The sequence below is a fragment of the Etheostoma cragini genome, chromosome 21 (genome assembly GCF_013103735.1).
Source record: "Etheostoma cragini isolate CJK2018 chromosome 21, CSU_Ecrag_1.0, whole genome shotgun sequence".
NCBI classification, from domain to species: Eukaryota; Metazoa; Chordata; class Actinopteri; order Perciformes; family Percidae; genus Etheostoma; species Etheostoma cragini.
Window position 1 is genome coordinate 2941642 of NC_048427.1, and position 25023 is coordinate 2966664.

Sequence of the window (25023 nt, forward strand, 5' to 3'; positions counted from 1 at the left end):
ATGCATGCTCAAGTAGAGGAGAGGAGAATGGAAGAGTGGGATACAACTGAGAGGAGAAGGAGAAGAAGAAGAGAGGGGGGAAAAGAGAGTAATATTGGAGAAAGAACAGAAGATGAGGAAATAAAATAGTGGGAGAAAGAGGAGAGGGATGAAAATAAAGTAGAGGGAAAGTGAGAGGTGAGGAGAGATTGGGAAGAGTGTGATAAAAGGAGAGTAGGAAGAGAAGTACAAGAAGAAAAAATAGAGAGGGGGAAAGTGAGGAGAGAAGAAGATCTTAGAAGAAGAGGAGAGAGGCAAAGGAAATGGACAAGTGTGAGAAAGAAGAGAAGAGGAGAAAATGGAGGATAGGCAAGGGAAGGCAATAAAGTCGAGATTGGAGGAGTGGGGAAAAAGAGGAAGAGGAGGAGAGTATGAAAAAATAAAGAGGGGGAATGTGAGGAGAGGGTTGAAGAAGAGAGTAGAGGGACGAAAATGAAGGAGTACAGACAGAAGGTGAGAGGAGGAAAAGAAAATTGAGAGCAGAAAGTGTGGATTGGGAGAAAGAGAGGTGAGAGAAGTGAATAAAGAAAAAAAGGGAAGTGAGGGGTGAGAAGGGGGAAAAGACAGAAGAGAGGGAAAACAGAGGAGAAGAAATGAAAGGAAGGAAGGAAAGAGGTTAGATGCAATGGGGGAAAGAGGAGAGGAGAAGTCAGAGGAGAGGAAAATGATATGGTGAGAGGCAGTGGTGAAATGTAACTAAGTACATTTACTCAAGTACTGTACAAATTTGAAGTACTTGTAGTATTTTCTTTTAACTCTCCACTACATTAATCTGACAGCTTTAGTTACTCGTTACTCTACACATTGAGATTTTTGCAAAAAAGCATGCGGTTTATAAAATACATGTTTTATTATCAATGAAACCTACCAATAATATAATAATATGCAGATGTGCAGCTGAAATAATTAGCTGATTAAACACTTATACTCACTTTATTAACAGAATTGTATCCAGTTTCTAAAATGGGAGGATTTTTTTCTGGTTGAGTACTTTTATTTGAACTAACTGAAGATTTCCCCAATGATACACACATATGTTTACTAAAGTAAGTGATGTGAATACTCCTTCCACACTGGTGAGAGGAGAGGAGACCATGGCAGGGACCACTAGGGAGGGGAAGACAGAGGGAAAAGGGAGGGGAGAGGTAAAGAAGAGAGAGAAGGAGCAGGCTTCTGTGAGACAGCTCTGCACATCTCGCTGTGTTGTTGTTGTTGTTGTTGGACCTAGGGGGACAAACACATCTCCTCCTCCTCCTCCTCCTGCTCCTCCTCCTCTTTCTCTTCCTCCTCCTCCTCCTCCTTTAACGAGTTCCGCAGCATTACGTGTCTGAAAAGCATTTAGGCGTTTCTAGAGGTGGTTTAGTTTGGACGCAAGTTGTTCCGTTCCGCGGCCGCAACATGCGTCTCACACTCGTCCGGAGAGGCTTCATCCTGATACAAGGCTGTACACAAGTTAATCATTCATTCCTCTCGGTAATTATCATCATCACAGCTCTCTGTGGGGACATTCAAACTAGAATGAGGTGTTCAATCGCAACTCTTTCGTCCTGCAATAAGGATACAACTCATGTGCTGTTTGCATGATTTGACTCTGATATTCTCTATCCTTTGTATCTGGTTTGAATAACATTATATGGACTGAGAACTGCATGTACGCTTTCCTCTAAGTTCTTGGCATCCCTTGCATCCCAGTGATCTGATGAGTGCTGACAGATGGAGGCTCTTTCATTCAAACACTGCCCTCTTGAGGGTGAATGTACAATATACTTGTGAATGGAAAAAGATAGGATTATACGTTCATTAGCGTCACAAACGGTTGGTTTTTCTGGTGTCCAGAAGCAAGAAAATCAGCTTGTGATAGGGCTGACATGAGGAAAATGTACAATTGCGATTATTTTGCCTGATGTTGCCATTGCGAAATGATTCACAATATTAGAGGGAATGATCAATTTTTAAAATCATCATTCTGATTTTCATTGAAACACAAAAATGTACAATAGTCATGTAGTGTGATTTCTTTTCCTTTACTCTGTAGGATGGGATTTGTAGGCCCGGGATGTCTCTGCAGCACGACAATACTTCATTCAGAGTGGTTAGACACACATTTCTGCCTTCAACAAATTTGGATATTGTACTAGTCCATATTGTAATTTTTATAAAATTGTGATTGAATGTGCAGCTCTAGCTTGTAAAAGAGAAAAAATAAAGCCATGTCACATGTAGGGGACTATCCGTCATGCCGTGGTCAGTGTCACTGCTTTGCCCGTTCATTTGAGGGACAGCGATGCTCCCATAATAATACACACACTCCCCACGGTCCAGCTACTTTTATACAAGCCTTAAATCAGGGTGAGTACAGCTGTAGCCAACTGGCTGTCTGTCGCAATTCAAAATGGTGGACTTGATTGGTTGATAACACTGAATTAAAATAATGATATTGGAAGATGAGGCTTAAATAACGCCACCATTCTTTCCTTCTATAAAAGGTCCAGTGACAACAGAGTCTTTCATCCTGAAAAAAAGCCCAAAGATACTCTTTGGGAGTTCAGTTACCTTTAGGAGATTCTACCACCACAATCATTTTTATTCACAATAATCCAAGAACAGTATCTTCATGTGTTGATGTGGCTTCTGTTATTCTACAGCTACTGTTAGCGGCAGCCAGGTTTGTGATGTCGGGACACGCAGGATAACGTGGGACCCCCTCGAAAAAGAGATCATACATCTCAAGGGGTTTATCCTTATAATAAACAAATTTGAACGTCTGGAGTGTTTTCTGGGACATACTTTATGTGGTTGACTGATTTGTTTTTTGGCTACTTCAGGACAGTAAAAACAAGCTTTCTTGACCCAGTGTAGCACTCCCTATTTTTTTTAATCAAGCAAAAAGCAACACCCATATACTGTATAAGCACCCTATGTTTTGTTGTTGTTGCCATAGTTCACATATGCTCATACAACAGTTTGAGTTACCTTTTACAAATAGTCATGCACAATCTTTTGTTCGTAACTGTATTTGTGCATTTTACTATGAAAGGACTTCTAAACCATTAAAAAGTAACATGTTGTATATGAAATACTCATTACTTTAATTACATAAATAAGTCTTTAGATTTCGACATGGGAAACAAAATGCGATCCGCTGGGTTTGTTGCTTTTGACACTACGTCAACTGAGCTTGTCCTTAGAGGCAGCCCTGTGCGTCTCGTGGTTATGTTCAAATTAAATAGCTCATTACTTTCCGTAAATATACGAACAGTCAAAGAGAACAAGCTGATTTACACCTTCAGCAGTAAGAGAGCAACATTAACATTCTTTAGGGGTCATGCTTTTCGACCACATGATAAATGTGAGTCCTGCTTTCACTCTCTTTTCAGCTTTGCTGTGGTCCCTGAGGGAAATATTGATCTCTTTAGCTGCTAAATGCTCCCCTATGTTCACCAGGTACTTAGACTTAAACTTAGAACACTGAAATGTCCCCGAGAGGCAATTGGTTGTACAGTACAGGCATATTGACACATAATCCACAACACAAACATTGAACCAAACATCTACAGCACCATTTATCTAACACATAGCATACACACTTTAATAACTACAATACAATAAAAAGGAGTATGATGCACTTTCCCGAAAGGCCTAATGTCATGGATAAAAGAAACTACTGCACTGTACTTCACATACAGTATATTCCTCCTCCAGTCATACCCATCCCCACTTCTTATTTAATTGGGTTATTGCCATGGGAATGAAGGAGTTATTTGCTCGGCTGGTTCTGACGTTAGGGTATCTATATCTAGAACCAGAAGGGAGCAGCTTCACAACTCCACTGTCAGTGGATGGGTTGTATCCATGCAAACCCTGTCTGCCTTCTGTTCCCATCTGGTCAGACATAGTTGGTACAGGTCTACTTGTTGCTCATCAATGATTTTCCACAGATTTTAAACCATCTTCTCCAATTTACTCCTATGAGTGACTGGTAGTAGCTGACTCTGGCTGCCTGTTGTTTGGTGCTGAGCAGGTAGTGCATACAGAGGGTTTATCAGAGGGTTTTTTAAAGCTGAAAAACAGCTGCTGCTTCTGGAAATGAGGATGATGAGAGCGGAGTTTGCAGGCCGGAAAAAGAAAAAGAAAACAAAACAAGAGCTTAAAGCGTAAAGAAGCTAAAACACTTTGTAGAGCGAAGAACAGTCTCGCCTTGCCAGACCTTTCTCCACAGGGCTGCACAAGAGGGTCTGGCTAGTCCACACAACATTCTGGGATGGGAGAAAAATGTGTTTTGGTTCACTGGCATTTCATTAGACCAATCACAATCGTGCCAAGCGCCAGAACAGAGCCACGGGGCCACTGCCAAATAGCCTCGGTACGGAACTCGTTTTGGTGGAACGTGTGTACGTTCAGAAGTTGTTTTAGTCGTGCAACAGAAAACTCAGATTGGACAGATAGTCACGCTAGCTGTCTGGATTTACCCTGCAGAGATCTGAGGACCAGGTAACCATAGTCCTCAGAAATCCACTACAACACAAAGAAAGTGGAAGGTAACTGGCATTCGGCCAAATATGAGGGACGTCAACAATCCCGGAAGTGAAATGTCATCAAAATCAGACTGAGAATCAGCTTTATTTGCCAGGTATGAGAAGACATACGAGGAATTTGCTCTGGATCATATCGTGTCTCAATGTGCTTTCTTCATACAAAACAAACAATATAGACATACTATTAACAGAAACAATATAGACAGGTTGAGACAATAGTGCAATGAAGAGTGCATTGTCTGCAGGAGTAAATTATAATTATGAAAGTTATGTAGCAAAGGGTGCTGGAATAAGAATAGCGAATGAGGAATAAATAATAAGTGAACCAGTAAACAGACTGATTAGAGACAGTGTTGCTGGGTTATTGCACAGGAATTGAACCTGGCACCGTAAGTCCAAAGTCAGCTGTTCATCAGAGGGATGGCGTGTGGAAAGAGACTGTTGCTGAGTCTGTTGGTTTTGGCGTACAGAGCTGAAAGAGAGACTGCAAGGTTTGGGAATAATTAAAAGCGCTTGTCGCTACGGGTAACAACGAGGATAACCTGGATGAGGATGGAGAGGTAACGTGTGAATTTGGTCCGCGAGTCTTTGCTATATTGTGACCATTTGTGTCATTGAACATAAAAACATTGACATCTTTAAGCATTAGGTATTATCTGAGTTCATTGTGTGTCCTGGAAAATTGGAAAGGTTTGTTCATGTTCAAGTATTGATAAGGGCCATTGTAACATTTACCGAATACCGAAGTCAACCTTGATCATAAGTCAAGAGGTCTTAACGTCCCTAGAGCAGACAGACATGTCCTCCTGTTGTGTTCAGGCCTACAGCTCCGAGGTTGTGGCAGAATGTTTTTAGTGAGCGACGGATGGTCCCGCTGTCTACACACAGCCAGCTCTGATTACAGCCTTCTCGCCGACGTCGCGACCAATGTCAGTCCCAGTCTCAATTTAGACCTCTCTGGGTTTCTTTATAGAGCTCTTTGGCCCCAGCACAGTGTTTTTTTTAATCATAACAGTACAATGAGCCCCAAATAACAATCAGATGCTCCCCAGATTGCAAGAAAGCCTCGAGCACTGCAGAGGATGAGTAATTTTTATAGAAATGGAGAAAAATTGTGTTTTTGGTGCATAAAAAAACCCATCTCAGCTCCTTGTGTTCTGGATTTGCTCGCGTGATTCATCGTGCACGTTTGTTAACTACTTCATCACACAGGTCCCAAACTAACCCCCCCCCCCCAAACACCATCACAGGCCAGTGGAAGTCAATAAGGAGATAGTGTTTCAGTGCCGTGTGCTCCAAACCCTGCAGTGTTTAACTCGGGGTTTGAGAGGGTGAATTATTCATAATGTGTCCACCACAATTATGCAAAGCAGGTTCTAGTTTAGCTTTCTGGCGTCCCACATCGACCCCGAGAAAGACATTGCAGTGAAAGCTTTATGGATGTGAGCAAAAGTGAAGGTGTGGAACAAATGGCGACTCATTTCTGGGACCCTGATGCATTAAATAAATAAAATAATATCCAGTTTGTTTTGATTAGCAATGAGTTAAGCTTTGTAAAGAAAAGTCTGGTTGGATTTTGCCATTTAAAATGAACTTTTTGCCAATTTGAGACTGTATGGGCAAAGTTGTTCTACAACTTTTATAGACAACATTTCAGAACTTTGGTTCCTTTTGTTAAAGGTCCAATGTGTAGGATTTTCTCCCATCTAGCGTTGAGATCATATATTGCAATCAACTCTCTCGCACCACGCTGTTCAATGTACGTATTACAGCTACGGTAGCCTTCACGCTTCAAAAAGCTGGTCTTTTGCTATTTTCAACATCCTTTTTGGCAAAGACGAAGACTCCTGTACCTGAAATTTGGATTTTGATAAAGTACATGTGGTCCTCCATGTTTCCTTCTTCAAAATTGCCCATGAGCAGATTAGCAGCACCTGTGAATTTATCATGTGACGCAGTAAATCCTGTATGTCCCTTACCAGCTGACATATTTCAAGATAGCAAATATAAGGAGCATCTACCCCAGGTTATGCAAATGGTAATGTAAAATTTCAAGCCAATAGAAATACTTGGTATTTATGGCGGTGGTAAATATTCAGACAGAAATAATTGACAGAAATCCATAATAGCCAGTCCTCCACGCAAAAGATAATCCAAGGTAATGCACATTTTTTATTTAACAATGTCATGTGATTAGTAGGAGTTGAGTCCAGTCAGGTGCCATTAACTACAAAAGAATATAGCTGGGTGAAGGGCTGGCTAGTGGAAGTGACAACTAGGAGCTAATGAGCGAATGGAGAACAGGTGAGTGGGGAGGATGAGCAGGTGAAGGGAATCTACAGGTGGGAGTGCAGGGTCTGAAATGACAACAGACTAGAAGTTAAAGTATAAGCCAGCAAACGATGAATGAACAAACCATGACAGGACTTTTGCGAAATGTCAACCTTTTTAATGCACAAACTGTAAATGTAGCTGTTGATAAGTTGTCTAGGAATAAAAAACAATATAAGAGCATGTATAATCTCTGGTATAACACATGTCAGGAGAGAAACTCTGTTGCGGGTTATGAATGTGTAAATGGAAGTTTTATTGTAAGTAAACAAAAATTAATAAAAACGTTGTTCAAAAAAAAAGAAAGTAAGATAATTTATCAACTACATGTGACACTCATTGCAAGATCTATATATGATGCAGAGGATGCCAAAATCTGTATGAAATCAAACATGGCCACGGCTACATACTGTATATTGATGCACTCTGGACTGAAAAACATGGTGTTAAATTCAGGCATAATTTGAATATTTGCTGGTATGTTCTCTTCAGATGTGGGTCACAGATATCTCCTGATGCGTCAGTGGGGTTAAGTCCATTTGAAAAGCTGTCAAATACTGTAACTCTAAAAACAAATTGGACTAATTACATATATACAAAATGGGATTCAAGAGAACAAGAACGTATCACTTCTGACAGAACAGATCTCACAACACCGATTAAGTTACAAAGCAGGCCATTCTGGAAAATCTGCCATCACATGCAGATTTTTATCAGTTTGCAATGTAGATTGTATCATATCTGCATTTCAAGTAGTTGCACATCTGGATCTATTTAGCTCTATTTATCAGCGTATAGACAATGTGAACCACGGCCATATCACATAACAGCGCTGACTGTATTCCTACTTTTAAATCTGTTTCCGTTTGTGAAAGCAAATGTCTTGTCATGACTGACATTTTACAAACATGTTTTCTCTCCTAACCACGAATTATTCCTCCAACAAGTCCTCCACACGACACGACGATGTGGAACGTTTATTCCTACCCTGTGTGTAACGTCGTTAACGTTGTGAAACACTTGCAGGTTGGTTAGGTTTAGGCACCAAACCTACTTGGTTATATTTAGAAAGATTAGAAAGATTGTGGTTTGGGTTAAAATCATGCACTGTACGGTTAAAATCTCTAAAATGGTCCAGGGTGTAACGTGTCTAGTTCATTACCAAAAATCGGTGTAGCCCGTTCACAAACTTGTCCTTTTTCATGATTATTTACCACCACCATTAATTCCAAGTATTCCTACTGGCTTAAAATTTTACTTTTTCCATTTGCATACACTGGGGTAGACGCTCCATATTCACGCACCATCTTTGAATATGTCAGCTCGTAAGGGACATACAGGACATACTGCTCCTTTCGTGTTTTTGCTGTCACATGATAAATTCACTGGTGCTGCTAATCTGCTAATGAAAGAAGGTTTGAAGAAGGAAACATGGAGGACCACATGTATTCAAAATCCAAATTTCCATTACAGGAGTCTTCTTCTTCACCCAGAAATAGAAAACGGATATTGAAAAGTGCAGAAGACCAGCTTTTTGAACCGTGAAGGCTACCGTAGCTGTAATAGGTACATTGAACTGCGTGGTGCGAGAGAGTTGATTGCGATGTATGATCTCAACGCTAGATGGGAGAAATTCCTACACCTTGGACATTTAAGTACATTCACTTCTGATTATGCACGTGACGCAGAACGTTGTGTAGCTCCATTTGTTCTGTAAAGGGGAAAAAAAAGTCCCCGTATACTTTTATTTTTAAACAAGACATGAACCCACGTCCCAAGGATGTGCGCCGGGCTTTGAAGCAAATTTAACATAGTTGTAAAACAGTCGAATTACAACTCCCGATGGTCACGTGACGCTCTCTTGCCCCAAAAGGCTTTTTCACATTGACTTGCATGGTAAAAGTGACGTCTGTTAATCAGCGGATGACTTGTTTTGAGGATCACAACTCCTGCAGAATGACTCGGAATTTGATTCATTTGACTTGATAACACGTGGAAAGAGCCTCGTTTAATCCCCTTTGTAGTCAGTGGAGCGCTAAAGCTTCTGCAAAATGCAGAAGCAGCGCCAATAATCCTTGTGATTTTTGGCTCCATGATGGCTTCATGTGCCACTGAGCAACTTTCGGGCTTCATTTTGAACAATTTATCCAGTTTTTTTTTCTAATACATCCATGCACTAATACGACCCACAGAAGTGTTTTATAGATTAACGCCCCTAGCGGTGTCAGGAAATAGGACCAACAGAAGCATTTTCCGTCCCGTTTTTCCTTCCTGTTACACACGAGACGCAGAACGTAACACAGTTCCATTTTTTGTTTGTTCTGTAAAGTACAAAATAACTTGTTCACTTTTATTTTCAAACGGGAGCGTAACCCCAGGTCTTCTGGGTAAAAGCGCTGTGCGTGTTCGGCGCTCTTATACTTCGTAACCTTCTTTCCTGCTTTGCTCCCATAATAATTAATATGGCCACCAGACAGCCATGCACTGTACAAGTAAATATGAGTTGTAATTTTTGTTTGTAAAAACAACTTATGGGGGGGGGGGTTTGAGGGAGGACAGTCTCATTGTTCATAATGAAAAACTCCCTTAGTGGAATTGTGAATGCAACAGAAAATGCTAAAGTGAGTGTGTTGTGTCTTTGTTGCTGTTGGATATTGTGCTCATGATTCCTACATGTGTAAGGAATCTCAAAATGTCTACAAAGTGTGCTGTAATTGATCTATGGCTTTGTTATGACCCTTGGATGTATTTGAAAGTGTTTTATTATTGACAGGGGCTCTGCTCTGTATCACTTTGTATATCCCACTGTAGAGAATACCGAAGCTAACTTGCTCTGCAACAGCTCAGACAACTGATTTATCAACTGTTCATATTGTACACACACAATTCTTTCCAAACCATATCTGTGCATTGGTGCGTGACGACAATAATTTATCCCAGTGCAGGTGAAAAATAGTGCAAGAGAATAAAGTAACACTTTTTATTTTCATGCACCGGATCAAGCAGAAATGTGGAGAAGAGAATGGGACTGTAAAATGGGTTATATATCTCAGGACTGGGACTTCTAACTGTAAGAACAAGTTGTTGGTCTGCTGGCAGCTGGATAGGTTTCTAACGGAGAGCTGGAGTTCACTCGGAGGTGACGACTGAGCTGAAGCCAAGACACGATAAGCCTGCGAGTCCAATGTGGATTTCTTCTTCCACTCAGATCTTTATGTGGTTTCCACGTGCGAAAACAGGAGATTTAACCTTGGCTCTTAGAAATTAATCTCCAGCCATGCCCACTGTTTGTCTTTGCTCTTTTTAGACAAACACCAAAATAGAACGTACGCCCATTGAAACAGCCTTGCAGCCAAGTTGTAACCGTGGTAACTAGCCTGGCTGGACCTCAGAGACCAGACTAAGCTGTTTGCTGACCACCGGGATCCTCTCAGCACACCGCTCACCACCAGCACTCCAACCGCCGGCAGGTGCTATTCTTAGCCTGAGAGAGGAATTATCCAACAAATGATTCACTACGCAAAGTAGACTGATATCTCACCGTGTGTGAGTCTCTCTCTGTGACATACAGTACATGTGCATGCAACTATACTGTGTTATTTGCTGACATCCACATAATTCACATATAGACTACATCCACACTACTACTACAATATTCTTTGAATACAGAGCAGGACTAATGTCAGTCCATGTTACATCTGACAATGGATAACGGACAAACGGATTGCATGACGTCACTCTGCGGTTAAAAATCATCAAATGTATGATTTGAAAATACCGAAAATATTACAATACCGATACAATCAACATGGACCGACTACAAGGCGGAACTGTTATTCAAAGGTATGTAGGCCTCCCTAACTGATGAGACTGAAGGATGCGCGTTGTTTTCCAAATGTCTCCGTCTCTGCCTGTCCAGACTACAAAGCAACCCGGGAGATTTTAAGGTAAAACAGGGTCAGCAGCATTTTAAAATGTCTCTGTTTTAGGGACTCGGAAATGTTCAAGCCAGTTTTGGAGCAATTTCCAAATAAATGAGTGATTATTTAAACCATATCTAATTAAAAGGTGTAAATGCAACCAAACCTAAAAGAAATACTTCAACACTTTTAAGAGAGTTATTCAAGAAGATTGATACCACTGGACTTAGTTGACTTGTGTGTGTGTGTGTTAACTATGGAGCTAGACAGTGGCGTTTCTAATGGAGGGGCCAGGCCGGTTTTAGGGGTACCAAATATTTTTAGCACGCGTTACATACCACCCACCCTCCACAGGTTTGGTTCTACAAAATACTTAAGATATACATACATGCACAAGAATACTCATTCAGTGTAGACCTACATTTTATCTTTCACTGCACAAAAAATATAAAATATGAAAAAGCAATGTAACTGTTCTTTAACATTTAAACACTACGTTGGCTCAATTTGAGCCTGAACTATTTAGGCTAAGTATTTGAATTATAAGTATTTGAATGTTTTCTAAAAATAGCTCCACAAAAATGTTTGCATAGAAGATGGTCATCACACAACCACAAGAACCCAATTCCGTCTTTGCAGGATAAAAAAGGGAAATTAAATTCCTGATTCATGCGTGCAACATCAACAATGTTCTGTTAAATAAAAGTTGCAGGTTTACAAGACTGTACTATTAGTGTCTGTCTCTCTTCTAAATGAGGCGTTCTGCTGACTGAACAACTGCCTCACATCTTCACTTACCGTACCAATCTAAACTGTATACCGGCAAACAGCAGTCCCATAAAAAGTCTGAATATAAACCGCGTAGCAGACGTGGGAGCAAACAGGGTAATTAACACTGTTGCTAAGGCCGGGACAGAGGAGCAAATGTTTGTCTCTGGTCCCTTTTAGTGGTTCAACATAAAGAAGCTGTCATAAGCTCAGCATAGAATATGTTGACTAACTCTTCCTAACCCAGAAACACAGAGATTCCCTAGGCTAGTGATGCCTAGGTTAGTTAGCACGTCCTCAGGAAAGCTCATCGTGAAAAATACAGCATTAGGGGACCACTAAGGTCTCTATAAAAAGCATCCAAAGAGCACCATGTCATAGGACCTTTATTTCCCAAAACGTATTATGCTTTTCCAGTGTCGCATTAGGTACCAAGTGATGAATGACAAGTGTTTTGGCAAGCTGAAACAAAAAGAAAATCAGCTTATGAAAATAGCAGCAGATGAGACATATGTGGGTGGTGAATGAAATATCTGGTGCTGCTTCAGCGCAAAAAGGCTTCCTGACTGTCAAAACGTCCCAGAATGCTTTGTAAGGTGTGCTTATTAAGCATTAAAAGTAAAAAAAAAAAGCTCTGTGGGCGAAGAGATGGTTATTTTCAGGGAGAATCGCTTTTTTTAATACACTGAATAAAACAAGATAACAAGCATGTGAGAGTAATCCACCACTCTTGCATGTATTCCAATAAAAGCTAATTAAAAGCAGAGGTATTTGAAGAGGTCGTGCCTCAGCGTGTCACGTGAAGGTGCTGCAGCTTTCCTGTCAGTTCCAAGCCCACCCACTGTGCAAGCTTCCTGAGTAAGTCCAGCCTTTGTTGAACGCACAAATGTTGCTTCTCCTGCACATTTTCACAGAGTACGACTAAGTCTGAGACAGAAGCGGTTGCATGCTTTGTAGCTATGATCCCAGCTAAAAGAATACCGCAAGAAAATGTGGCGTGCGACTGCAGACTTACACGCAAACAGGTGGAGTGCTGTTGCAGTGTGCAAATACTGAATGTGATGTAAGAATACATAAAAGGTGTATTTTGCAGTTGTACGTATATATTTCAAAAAAAAAAAAAAAAAGTCAGGATTTTATGATTTCTCATGAACAGGATATCACTTCACTTCCTCGGAAAACTAAAAAGCTCCACACTCTAAATAAACAACTCATAATGACTCAGATGAGCTTCTTAAAAACCTAAACCACGCCCTAAAAAAAAAAGAAGCCCACCACACTTGTTTAAATGAAGTGTACACTGCTACAGTGTAAAGCTTGAGTAGTTATGAATATGACCAAGTTAACTCTGAGCAGGTGATGTTTATGGAGTGGTGCAGCCCATCTGGAGCTGATTTAATAAAACCTATCAGTCAAATTGCACAATAGAGCATGGATGCAGACACAGTGCCAACCCAGTCTGCTGTATTTGCATGCTTCTAATGAGCAGATATTTTAAGGTAATGGTTTGGGGAATACTTCATTTTGATTCAGAGTGCCGTGCTTGTGCAATGAAATATACTACTTCTGGTGACACAGTGGGTTGATATTGAACAGGCCTTTGGAAACAATATGGCAGCACAATCTGTTTTGAAGGTAACCCCCCCCCCCCCCCCCCCCCCCAAAAAAAAAAAAAAACGAGGCCTGCGTTTCAACAACGTCCCCGACTTCTTTCCATGACTATTAAATGTCACATTTTGAAAACCGCAGCTCTTTACGACGATGTTTTGGTTTATGGATAGATTTAGCATTTTGTTCTTCTCGCAGCAATCAAGTGGTGCCAAGCGTTTCCCATCATTATTACCAAGTGTGTGTCTCTTTTTAAGCATCGCTTCAAATTAAGCAGCAAAGGATTCAGGAAGAGAAACAGACTGATCCGTGTCACACAAAAGTGCCTGTTAACTGTCTTTGGTTAGGCCGGACATGGCAGCTTTATCTTCTGCGAGGAGGTTTGGTGTATAAACACTGGATGCCGTAAAACAGCACTTGAGAGACGGAGATGAAACGAGCAACACCACCACGGGCAAAGGCACTTGGAAGAGGATCTGAGGATCGTTCAGCTCCAAAGCCCGTTCTCTCTTTCTCCCCTTTCTTCCTCAAAATGTCCTAATAATTAGCGCTGCGCCACAGATGTGCATTTCTCCGTCTTCGCCCTGCTGCCTTTCAGTCCTCTGCCTGTGACTGTGGGATACGGGGATGATGGATTTTAAGAGAGCATCATGTGCTTTCTATTTCATAAAGCCACCATTAAAATTGAGTCAAAGATGAAAGCTGAATGGCTCATATGAAGGGGGGGGGGGAAAGCCGTGGAAAAGTCAGCAAACGTGTATATAAGGACTGCAATCATATCTTAAGTTGTATGATGAACCCAAACATGTGGGGGATAAGAGGTGAAAAATGCAAGTGACTTTGGAAGTTTAGAAAATCAACTCACTGGACTTTATAAAGCCGGAGGGAAACGGGATAAATGAGTCAACTGGCAATAAAAAGAAAAAAAAATCAAAGGCGGCTGATCATTTTATTTTGTGAGATTATGGGAGAATATTTCATCAAAGCCAAACATATCTGCAACTGATTGGACACCCTGTTTCTCCCCAATGAATCATTTCCCCCATAAACAAGTATCAAACATAAGCTTCCACCCATATTGTTCAGACGTGATGAGTGACTCTGAGTCAGGTACAAACAAGACAGTGATTCAGTGCTCACTTTCATCTTTGAAAGGACAAAAAAGGGTGCGTTTTCAGCCAAAACATGACATTTTTATTCGTATATTTAAATTCCAAAACAGACCTGAAACCAAATCCCTCTTGAATTTAAAAGGTATCTTTCCTCAGTGTCACTAATTAAAGTGTCACCAGCGAATGTGACTGAACGCAGCACTTTTTTTCGTCTTTGATTCCGCCTTTTAGCTATAAACATTTCCACGCTGCAAAAAAACCCAACACAGCTTAAATAAATGGCACTTCATCACACCAGAGCCCGGCGCGGTTATTGATGAGATTTCGGAAACTAGCATCCTGGATTCCTTCAAGTAAGCGGCAGAGAGGGACCTATAACCTGCTGCAACACATAATCCCTCCGTTTTGACTCCAGCTACTTCCTGACCCTCGGCTCTCCCTCGTGAATGCTGTACCTGGCATATTTCTCCATCAGACACCCTGGAGATTTGGAGTTATAGATGTAATGTATATTCTGTATTTATTTATTTATTTATTTATCTTACAACAATTGTAACTGTCTTTCTGTCTAAGCTTCAAGAGAAAGAAAAAGTCTGCTTTCTTGTTAAAATTCTCAGCCCGTATTGAGTTTTAATACAGCCGAAGTTGGGAGAATGTCCCTGGTTCACTGGGGCCCCTAAGGGACCACACAGCTGGTGTGCAATAATTGCTTGTGCAAGCGACCGTGGCAAGAAAAAAAGACGAGTACAGAAGGCAGAGAGAGAGTTACCTCCAATTGGTTTGAGCCTGGCCAGTAACCCTGGTGTGACGACTCCATCCCAGGTGTGGCGCTCCAGTCTTGTGAAACATTAAATAATATTTGCATCAACACTTGGAGGCCTGAGAGGATTTATCTTTCTCCTGATGTCATTTTCCCCTCTGACTTTCTTGCGTTTTCTCTCTCTCTCTCTGTTGCTCTATTTTTTGGTCATTGGTCCACACCTCACTTTGTGTTTCAAATGGAGAGTTGAACGGAGGTTTGCCTCCACCTAGTGGCCCTAAGCCCGGTCTACATTTTCAAACCTTGCAGACTTCACCTGTCACCCACCATCCTGCTCCCCCCCTCAGCTCACCTGTCCCTCGTTCCTTCACTAAAGCTTCTGAACACCCATGCAGGTGATTTCAGTTCTTCTGGCTGATTAGACTCTGCTCAAGTTAAAGGCAGGTCAGAGATTAGATGGGAATTTAATTAGGGTCCCAAATCTTTTCTGCCAATAAGAATGATGAAGGTGTTATTTGATCTGCCCAGACAGGTACAACAAAGCTTACAAGAGATTCTGGTCTACCCACACAGTTCTGGGAAGAGGTCCAATCAGCTGAGAGCACCTGTGTGGATGTTCAGGGCCTTTGAAAACACTAAGATCATGGGTCAAAAGTAAGGACTCAATTACTTTTATATTAGGACATGTTCACACTGTAAGCATGATCTAAGGAAAATTCATTAAAGATAATACAAACAAGAATACAATTACATTTCATTACACAGTTAATGTATTTGTTGGAATAAATTAACTCTCACTATTTTGTTACCTTTCATTTCAGGTAATTATGTGTGTTTTGGCAGGTTTCACCAAGTCACACATAATGCTTTTTTAAGACCATTGTGAATGAAATTTAAACACCTACAGTATGTCACAACATCAACTAAGCCCTAAAGTCATTTCTTTCAGGATTGCTAAACGTGCACTTCCCTATAGCCGAAGAAAACATTTTTTGTCTGGGATACAATCCGAAAGAGACTCACGCCAATAACACGAAAGCTGATTGGCTGCAACATAAGTTACATGTTGGTCTCATTTGTAATCGTGATACAGCAAATTATATTTGGACAAGACAGAACTACAACACCACGGAACAAAAAAAACAAGAGCACCAGAGGTAGCGTTGCATGGACCTAGGAAAATTGAGACCTGTTTAAAATGATTTAAGACATGGAACACAATACTTGAGCAAACTTAAGACATTTAGGTGCAATATGTAATATTGGCAGCTAGTGTTTAAAATAGTTACTGCAGTACAAATTCAAAATACTGGAGAGTGGCTCCCCCGCCCCCTCCTCCCCAGACTCCAAGTTCATGTTGGTTACCAGGCTGAGACCGCCGCATCCAACAATGTTGCTAGACGCTTGTCTCACATCGCCAGACATTACTCCACAGCACAGCGGACTAGCTAATGTTAGATGCACATGTTAGATGTATTGACAGTCATAAAAGCCCGTACTCACGTGGATATCTGTATCTAACTGATAGATGCACTTTTTTAGCATAGAACTACAAGAGGAACCGCTGTGATAAATTAGCCTGAGGCTAATGCTTACCTGTTTAGGAGGAAATTAGCCAACTCTGCGTCCTTTTGGGCTCTAAGCAGTCTCCATCTTTCAAATACATCTCCAATATTTACCCCGGGGTCTCTGGTTAGGAACATGCCGGGTAGAATCTAGCTGTTGTGGCTGTAAGCAGTGGGACTTAACACACAGGCCAAAACACAAACATAAAAAATACTGGTATTAGCATTGTTATCAGAAAAGACAACTTAGCATGTTTCCTTAATATCTGATGACACATTGAGGACATTTTTGGATGTATTACTGTAAATATATTAAATATTGAAACTTTAAGGCCTAAAATTTTGAGACTTTAGAGATATGTAGATATTTGAATCCTTTTAAAATCTAAAGAAACCCTATGTGCAAATATGCAGAGCTGCGAAAACACCTCCATCTAAAAATTATAATTAGTTTTCGATATAAATATTATGTTGCTTGGGTACAGTGTTGTTTTCTTTTGTTGTCAGCAGTCTTTCTACTGTAATTATTTTATATAAACAACAAATTTGCTAGTAGTACATATATAAATGTGTTTAAAATATATTACCATGTTATCACTCCCAACTTATTAGTTATTTGAGAACCAAAGTTAAATTTGAAGCAGCAAATGCTATACGTATGACATTCAATATATAAAAATACATACTTACAGTGTAGCACAGAACTGACCCATGCTCTGCACAAAACAGAGGGACAATTACATACACAGTCCATGTATGTACAGTATGTATGCATACGTACAGATGGGCAGATATTGATCTCCATCTTGCAGAATACACATACAGTATTAATTTTGCCGGTTGTCAAATAAGAAACCACTCATGATAAGATGTTAATACCTCAGCCATTTATTTCTTTAACATAAGAAAGAAGAGACTTCTCCCAGGTAAGAAGAATAACATTGCAATTTAAAATCAAGTGCACTTCAACAATGTCTCATCCTGTAAGGGAGCCGTCCCTTCCTACTGTGTGAAGTGAGATACACAAATTGAAAAAACAATCTAAAGAATCAATCTTTCCTGTAAGGCTTTGGGTGGGGTGCTGTTTTCGTCGAGATGTCAGTGGCGGTGACGAATATATATATATATATATATATATATATATATATATATATATATATATATATATATATATATATATGTGTGTGTGTGTGTGTGTGTGTGTGTGTGTGTGTGTGTGTGTGTGTGTGTGTGTGTGTGTGTGTGTGTGTGTGTGTGTGTGTGTGTGTGTGGCTATCCCTATAAACAGCCAATCCAAAAATCCCAACAATGTTCTCCGTGACATCTTCACACAAACAGAAATGTGACAAGGTAAGACGTCAACTGTGTAATGGACTCCAGGAGAAGTCAGGCAGTGGGCTCATTTGTGCTAAAACTTCTGCTTTAAGCTGTTTACCAGAATGGGAGCAAGAAGAAGGAAGATTGCAGCTCTGCACTTCACCTGGGCCAAACAGTATTTGTAAGTAATTTCCGGTGTTTGTTTGAACACTCTCCAGAGTACCAGATGAATAGAGTTTATTGCATCGTGGACAACTTCGTTAAGTTTAGCCAGATTAGTTTCCATGATGTAAGAGATCGACTGTCAGTCACAAAGGGGTTTAAACTTCTCAGGTTTTTGCCTACTTGAGCACAGATGGCTGAGATACACCACATGGGACTGCACAAAGTCAATTTAATGTACTTTTCTGTGATAAAAAACAAACAAACAAAACACTACCTGTCTCTCTCTGAATGATTTAATCCATCTCTCCACTTTGGTAACTCACTCTGTTTTCAAAAAGCACTGTGAATAAATTACAATTACCGCGTGGTCCAGTTACCATTATAGGTGACTCATCCAAAAACAACACGGAGAATGACGTACTGTGTTTAGCTCAATGATTAGGTCAACAGAAGTAGGTCACAATCACGTTTTCATGATTTCCTACTGTTAAAAAAATAGCCTTCTTTATTAGCAGAGAAAACATATTGAACCTATAATCAAATTACATCCTTGTAACAGGACACATCTAAAGGAAAGATCAACTCAAGAAGGAAGAAGAAGGAGAGAAGAAGTCATCTGCAATTTCAACTCACAAGATCCAATATCAAACAATGTCCTATTTATATAGTAGGCCAGTTAAGACGGTAAAATGCAGCAATTCACAACTGCCTTAGTGCGTGTTACATACTCAGTATATATAACAATGTACATCAATGGCATTTCACATTTGACATTCTCAATAATACATAAAGTACTGTACCTGGAGTATAACCCACAAAACAATGCTGGTACCTTGTAAAACATCTTGACATTACAGGGTTTTACAGTAAGGAATGCCAATTAACAGAAATAAACAACGGGTGGTTGGATTGTACCTCTTTATGACGTCAAATGATCAGAAAATAACTTGTTGTTGATCAGCAGGTGGCAGTGTTTGTCTCTTACTCAATGCATAAAAAAAGAGTGTGAATCCAGCGGTGTAGCCATCATAGACACTTTCTTCTTTTTTTAGGAATACTATGTTCCATGTTTACCCAAAAAGGAAGAGCTTTACAATTTTGCCATGTAAATAGTGGATACAAAATACTGAATATGAAAACATCTACAATGGCTAGTTTGGCTATTGTTTCTATCTATCAAGTCTCTATCTTGGGAACCAAAAACTGTCAATGATTATATCAATAAGCAGGTTGGTGTAGGCAGTTGATGCTATAAAGTACATACCCTCATCCTGGACCGATTAATTAATATATAATTAATATATATTCTCAAATTAATTCTCAAATTTAAAAAACACATACTTTGATGCAAAAGTCAACAAGTAATACTGAAATTGCCTTTTGTGAAATCAGAAGGAGGGCAGTATTGTGGAGCAGATGTGTATATTTGTATGAGTGAAACCCGAGTCCATGTGAATGACAAAAAAAGCCAATCATGAACATAAAAATAGACTTTTGGAACAGTTGGCACAAGACAATCTTGGTGTTTGACGTGTTTGTGCGAGGTCACAGAGGTAAGTGGTCCCTCTGTCTATTGTAATGTAAATCTACTCAATGACTTCATTGTTGTGTGGTTTGGGGTTCATGACGAGGTGGTGGGGACATGCAGTGGGACACGTGCGCTAAATTATACATGTAAATTGTCTCAAATTCAAGCTCGCCGGATGCAAAACAGGAAGCAGCGCTTGCAAGATGTGTGAAATAAAAGCATGTTGCTTTGAAGATCTGAAACCTTTTACAAGTGCATGAGATGACCAAACGAAGGGAACAACCTGTACGTGACCCAGCACTCGGAGCCAGAACCGGTGCAAACTTGTTACGTCGCCCCATGAGAGACATTACTGCACTCATGTTCTCACTCAGCAAAGTTTTGAGACAGTTTGCCCTCGCTTCTAACTCCCTGTGATAGTATTCCCTTCTCAGACTTGTCCTCCAGGCCAATAATGAGTCAGAGGCTACAGCAACACTTGACATTTCAATGAATGTTTTGAGATTGTATTTAAAGATGGGATCTTATGATATCAGGCTGTATTTATTTGAGTCTGAAGTACTTTCCCCCCTAACTGACCATCCAAATCTTAACCTTGGTTGAGTAACCGCGTCAAACTGCTCAGCTCTGTTTACTCCGGCAGGAAATGTTTGTCCTCTGGAGAAATTAAAACAGTTAAATGGACACGGCAAACATTTTACAACGAGAGGAACAATACAACAAACTATCAGCAGCATAAAATATCAAAATGGTCTGGTGTTTAATGATACATTGATCTGCATTGCTATCTATTGATTCAATCCTGGACGATCCAATATTATCAATACAAAGGGAAAATATCTATCATATCGTCATCTTTAAGATTCAACCTTAGTTTGAAATTGCCACTTTATTTTTATTCTATTAATCGAGTAGTTTGTTTTTAAATGTTTTTAAAAGAGCTTAGTAAAGAAATTGTCAAATCATATTTTAGTTGCTTTTTGTAAACATATAGAAATGTAATGGATTGTGTTAAATGGGCTTATGCATCGTCTCGTATCGGTCTTGTTTGGGATATCAGTAAACATGGTGTCATTGGCCAAAGAATAGATATAATATTGCATGGTGAAAAAACATGATTTACATTTCTCAAAACACTTTAACTTAGTCATCACGTCTTTACAACATGTTACTATTCTCTCTTAAAACTATTTCCCTTCCAAATTACTCGCTTTACAACAAACCACAATTTATGAGCCAAATAAGTATTGCTCTTTTTTGTCATTTGGTGCAACTGGTCAGTAGGTGTCACTGATTGTTGTCATGGTTTCTCAAGTACCCTGGGGAAAGGGTGGCTAACATTTTAGGAATCAAATATGTCAGTCCAACTTGAATTAGAGAAGTCAAAATGCAAAAAGAAGGGCTAAGATCACAGACCAGTCGTAAAATAATGTGGCCGAACACATCCCCCTGGTAGAGAGTCTGCTGCTTGCTAAATGTGAATATATTTGAGTGATGTTTGTGTTTTGCGGCTAAAAACATTGCATTGAAATATAAAGTGTAGCTGGAGATTAAGATCATTCTCATGCAGAAATACAGAAATATCGATCCTCACAGAAAACGTCCAACTTCTGTAAATGTTCTGAGGGATGAATATGTATCCTTGGACATGATGTAATATGATAATCCGTGTCCGTCTTATGCTGCCACCTGCATCTTGCTGAATATTATGATAAATTACCATGGGAACTTAAAACTGTACAAAACAGTAGTAAACATGACGAGGACATGCCTCAGTATCCCAGCTTGGAAAAAAAGAACCCTGCTATCATAAGCAAGATCTGCACAATTGTGATAAGATACATCACAATCACACGCAACATTTTACATGTACATTCTATTTGAATATGAATGTACATGTAATCAACTGTGGAACAGAAAGAATGCAGGAGCTAATCCTTGATGCCATATACAAATATAACATGATATATAAAGACTTAAGACATACTGACGATACCTACACGTTATAGACACATTGCTCATACATTCATATATGTCAACACTTAAATATGTATATACAGTATACATGTATATATTCATATGTATACAGATATATCAAAGGAGGAATAAATAGTGCCATTAATGGGGTGAGACAACCTAGTTTCCGCTCGCCTTCCTACTGAGACAACTATTGCTCTGGATTCATGCTAACATGCCCCGAGGCCGTTTGTTAATATGCAGTCTGATGTGAGGGACAAAGTGAACTCTTTTCTGAGTGATGCTGGTGGTCATCCACCTCAACAGCTCTGCCTTCCCATCTCAAACCGCCTGCACTTTGATGGGAATTTGTCTCAAAAACAACTCTCTCAAGTTTTTTTTTTTTTTTTAAACACTCCATTGCCATCCTTCCTGGCACTGATTTAGTTTACAGTAATAGATACTTTCAAAATGTATTGTTGAACTACTGTTTGTATTTAGAAGTGAGTACATTCTATATATCTGATGGGGGTATTGACATATATTGCAATGCTTAAGTACATACAAACAAAAAGGGTGATGTGACCCTGTGTGTGCATAAAGTCAGGCATTATTAATTACTGTATGACACACACACTTAGGAGTGAGACATGTTGTTGTTGATGAGACAGTGGTGTTGGATACTGACCGGATGGCTGTGTCAGGGAAGTGGCAGTGGACAACTCTCTGGCGTGATGACTGGAACTTTCAGTTGGAAGAGTTGGTGGCATCCTTCCCTTGTGATGCATCTGACTGCTAAAACTAAAAGGCCTCTAGTTTGAAGGTGGTAAACTGGAAAACAATGCTTGGAAAACAATGCAAACCATTGCCAAAATATTTGAAGACTCATTTTCTGGCGATCAACTAACTGAATATTCAACGATAATTAAGCTGTATTTATGTTTATTTTGTCGCTCAGTGCAACACGTAGTAGCATTTATCCGCCATGATCAAATCTCAACTTAGTTTATTCACCAAAAGACAAGGAACAGGAGATTAAGCGGTGTTCCTGTTGTTTGGGCCTTCTAGCAGGCAAAATCTAACTTTACTTTTAAGAATATAAAAAAAGAGAATGTTCTCCCCCTGTCTTAAAATGGCCATAAATCGATACAAAGAGCAGCCCACTTCTTTGTTAACTGTTGCAATGAAACACTTGGTTATGTTGGAACCTTGGTTCTCTGAGTAAAGACTATTTTTCCAGACATATTTATTAATTTCTTAATACAATTTTCTTTAAAATAGTGTTAAAATTGCTTCTCGTCTCGGTCTCGTGAGCTGAGCGTCTCTACACGCCCCTAGTTCAGAGTGTAGGTCATCTGCCTTTTGGCAGCGTTCAAAGCCCAAAACGCAATCAATGTAGTTACACGTTTAAAACGATGAATGTAAAAACACACTTGTGTAGAGTGTAAATGGAGCCCAAGGCGCTATTTGGCCTGTGGAGAGAGCTGGGCTGATTCAAATAGAATAATATCTGTTCTGTCTCCAAGTGCCCACTGTGGAGACAAGCCAGTCGGTTCAGTCCCTTAACTAAGCTCTGGAAAAATGTTACAGTGCTCATTAAAAGTGTTTCCCACTAGTATAACACTTGCCTCTATCACATAAACCGAACCAGCAGATTGTGATTGGTGTATTTATCAACCTCTTCTTTTCTCCAGATAATGAAAGTTGGTGAGTAAAATGACATGTATAACTAAATTATAATAACTTCAAAAGACTGCCACTGTTATTATTTTCAACGCAGGAGGAAATTTAAATAGTAAATACACCCCTTTAGAAATCAAATCCTGTATATTAGCTCATTTGAAGTGTTTTTTAAGAGAATATTCAGTCCAATGTTGCTCTCAGATATTGTACTGCAGGATGACTGAGCTCATTGCCAAAATGAAATAACGTCACATTTAGCGTTAATGAGCATTCGTCAAATCAGCAGGTAAATATGTCCTGCAACGTGAACCACCCACTCAGCAGCTCGTTATTTTTAATTAACTCAACCTTTTCTGTCGCTGTTCCTGCTGCCCCGTGCCTCAGTGATGCGAATGTAACGCTGCCGCCATCAAACTAGAGGCCGGAGAGAGTCGAGGATGCCGACTGTAATACTACACAGAGTTACAGCTTGCATTAGTGTGAATTATTTGTGTTTGTGCATTACTTATCTGCCTCTAAGGGTAGAAGACAATTTTACGGATCAAGATGGCCAACAAAACTCTTTGTTGACAAATCTTGTCAAAACTTTTTTTTTGTTTTCAGTTTTCATGGAATGTTTTAGGATTTTCCTCTATGCATTCACATATCGCATATTTTGTGTGCATCATGTGTGGCCGTCAACTTTTTATTATCTAAGAGTTCATTTGGGATTTATAGAGTCGTCCAGCTGGCGGAGACATTACTGATATTCCCGGCAGTGGAAAACTATGGAATGATTGTGCTATAATCTTAAAAATCATGTTTTCACCTTCTCAACTTGCGGTGGATTGCAGGAATGCTTTAAGGTACTGCTTTTGGGTGCTAGCAGCGAAACGGCTGCACATCTGTGTGGAGTTTAAAAAAGGGGGGAGTATGTGAGATCACACTCTTTGTAGGAGGAGGCAGAGGACTGACGCAAGCCCTCTTTAGACGCAGCGGTGACAGATGTGAACTGAAGATTTATAAACAAAAATGTGTGAGATTGTGTGTGTGCATGAGGAATAATTATCTACACAGACAAATGCATGTATGTTTGTGTTTCAGAATACCCCTTGGTGTGTCAGATGGGTGCTGGTTTGGTCAGGGCAGGGTCCGAGAGTAGCTGAACGCCTGTGAAAGGCAGGAGGAGGAGGAGACAGGGCAGAGGGTCCGTCCTGCTTTCACTTGGTCTTTAGTTTGCCCACCTCCCCGTTCAGCTTGCCCTCCTTTGCCAGCTTCTCGTTAAGTTGGCACAGTTGGCGAAGGAAGCCGTCGTTGGGACCAATTTCTCTCTTATGCCTCACGGTGGCCACCGCCAGCCGGGCATCCATTTTGTGGCGCAGCATGAGGTAAGCAACAACCATGGTAGGGGAGCGGCTGTACCCTTCTCTGCAGTGTACGTACACTTTCCCTAGAGGGAACAAACAGAGAATAGAACGACAAGATGAATATGATGAAGATGTTTGTGGTCACAGAATCGCAAAAAAAAGAAACATGCCAAGAAACGAGAAATGTTGAGAATTACCATGAGTCACTTAATGGATCGATAACAATCTCTACATCTTGCTGTCAACAAATGCAACATTTAGACTGAAACAATCAGTAACAAACCGCTCTTAGCCCATTGGTTCATTCTGAAAACGGCTCGGGAGTATTTACTTTTATTAAGAAAAACAGCTGCTCACTGTGGTTTTAGCATACATCACTCAAATACACTC

The 25023-nt window shown here is 40.1% G+C and overlaps 1 protein-coding gene and 1 long non-coding RNA gene across 2 annotated transcripts in view; one reads left to right on the forward strand and one right to left on the reverse strand.

Annotated features, from left to right (window-relative positions):
- LOC117936906 overlaps positions 1 to 4529 on the forward strand; it is a 20545-nt gene extending 16016 nt beyond the window's left edge. The window contains exon 3 of the long non-coding RNA XR_004655050.1: positions 4369 to 4529. This is a non-coding gene — a long non-coding RNA (uncharacterized LOC117936906). The remainder of the gene's footprint in view (positions 1 to 4368) is intronic.
- An 18934-nt stretch (positions 4530 to 23463) lies between these two features.
- dusp3a (dual specificity phosphatase 3a) overlaps positions 23464 to 25023 on the reverse strand; it is a 16751-nt gene continuing 15191 nt past the window's right edge. Inside the window, exon 3 of the mRNA XM_034860406.1 lies at positions 23464 to 24716. Within this exon, the coding sequence (XP_034716297.1) occupies positions 24487 to 24716 (230 nt within the window). The 3' untranslated portion in view covers positions 23464 to 24486. The remainder of the gene's footprint in view (positions 24717 to 25023) is intronic.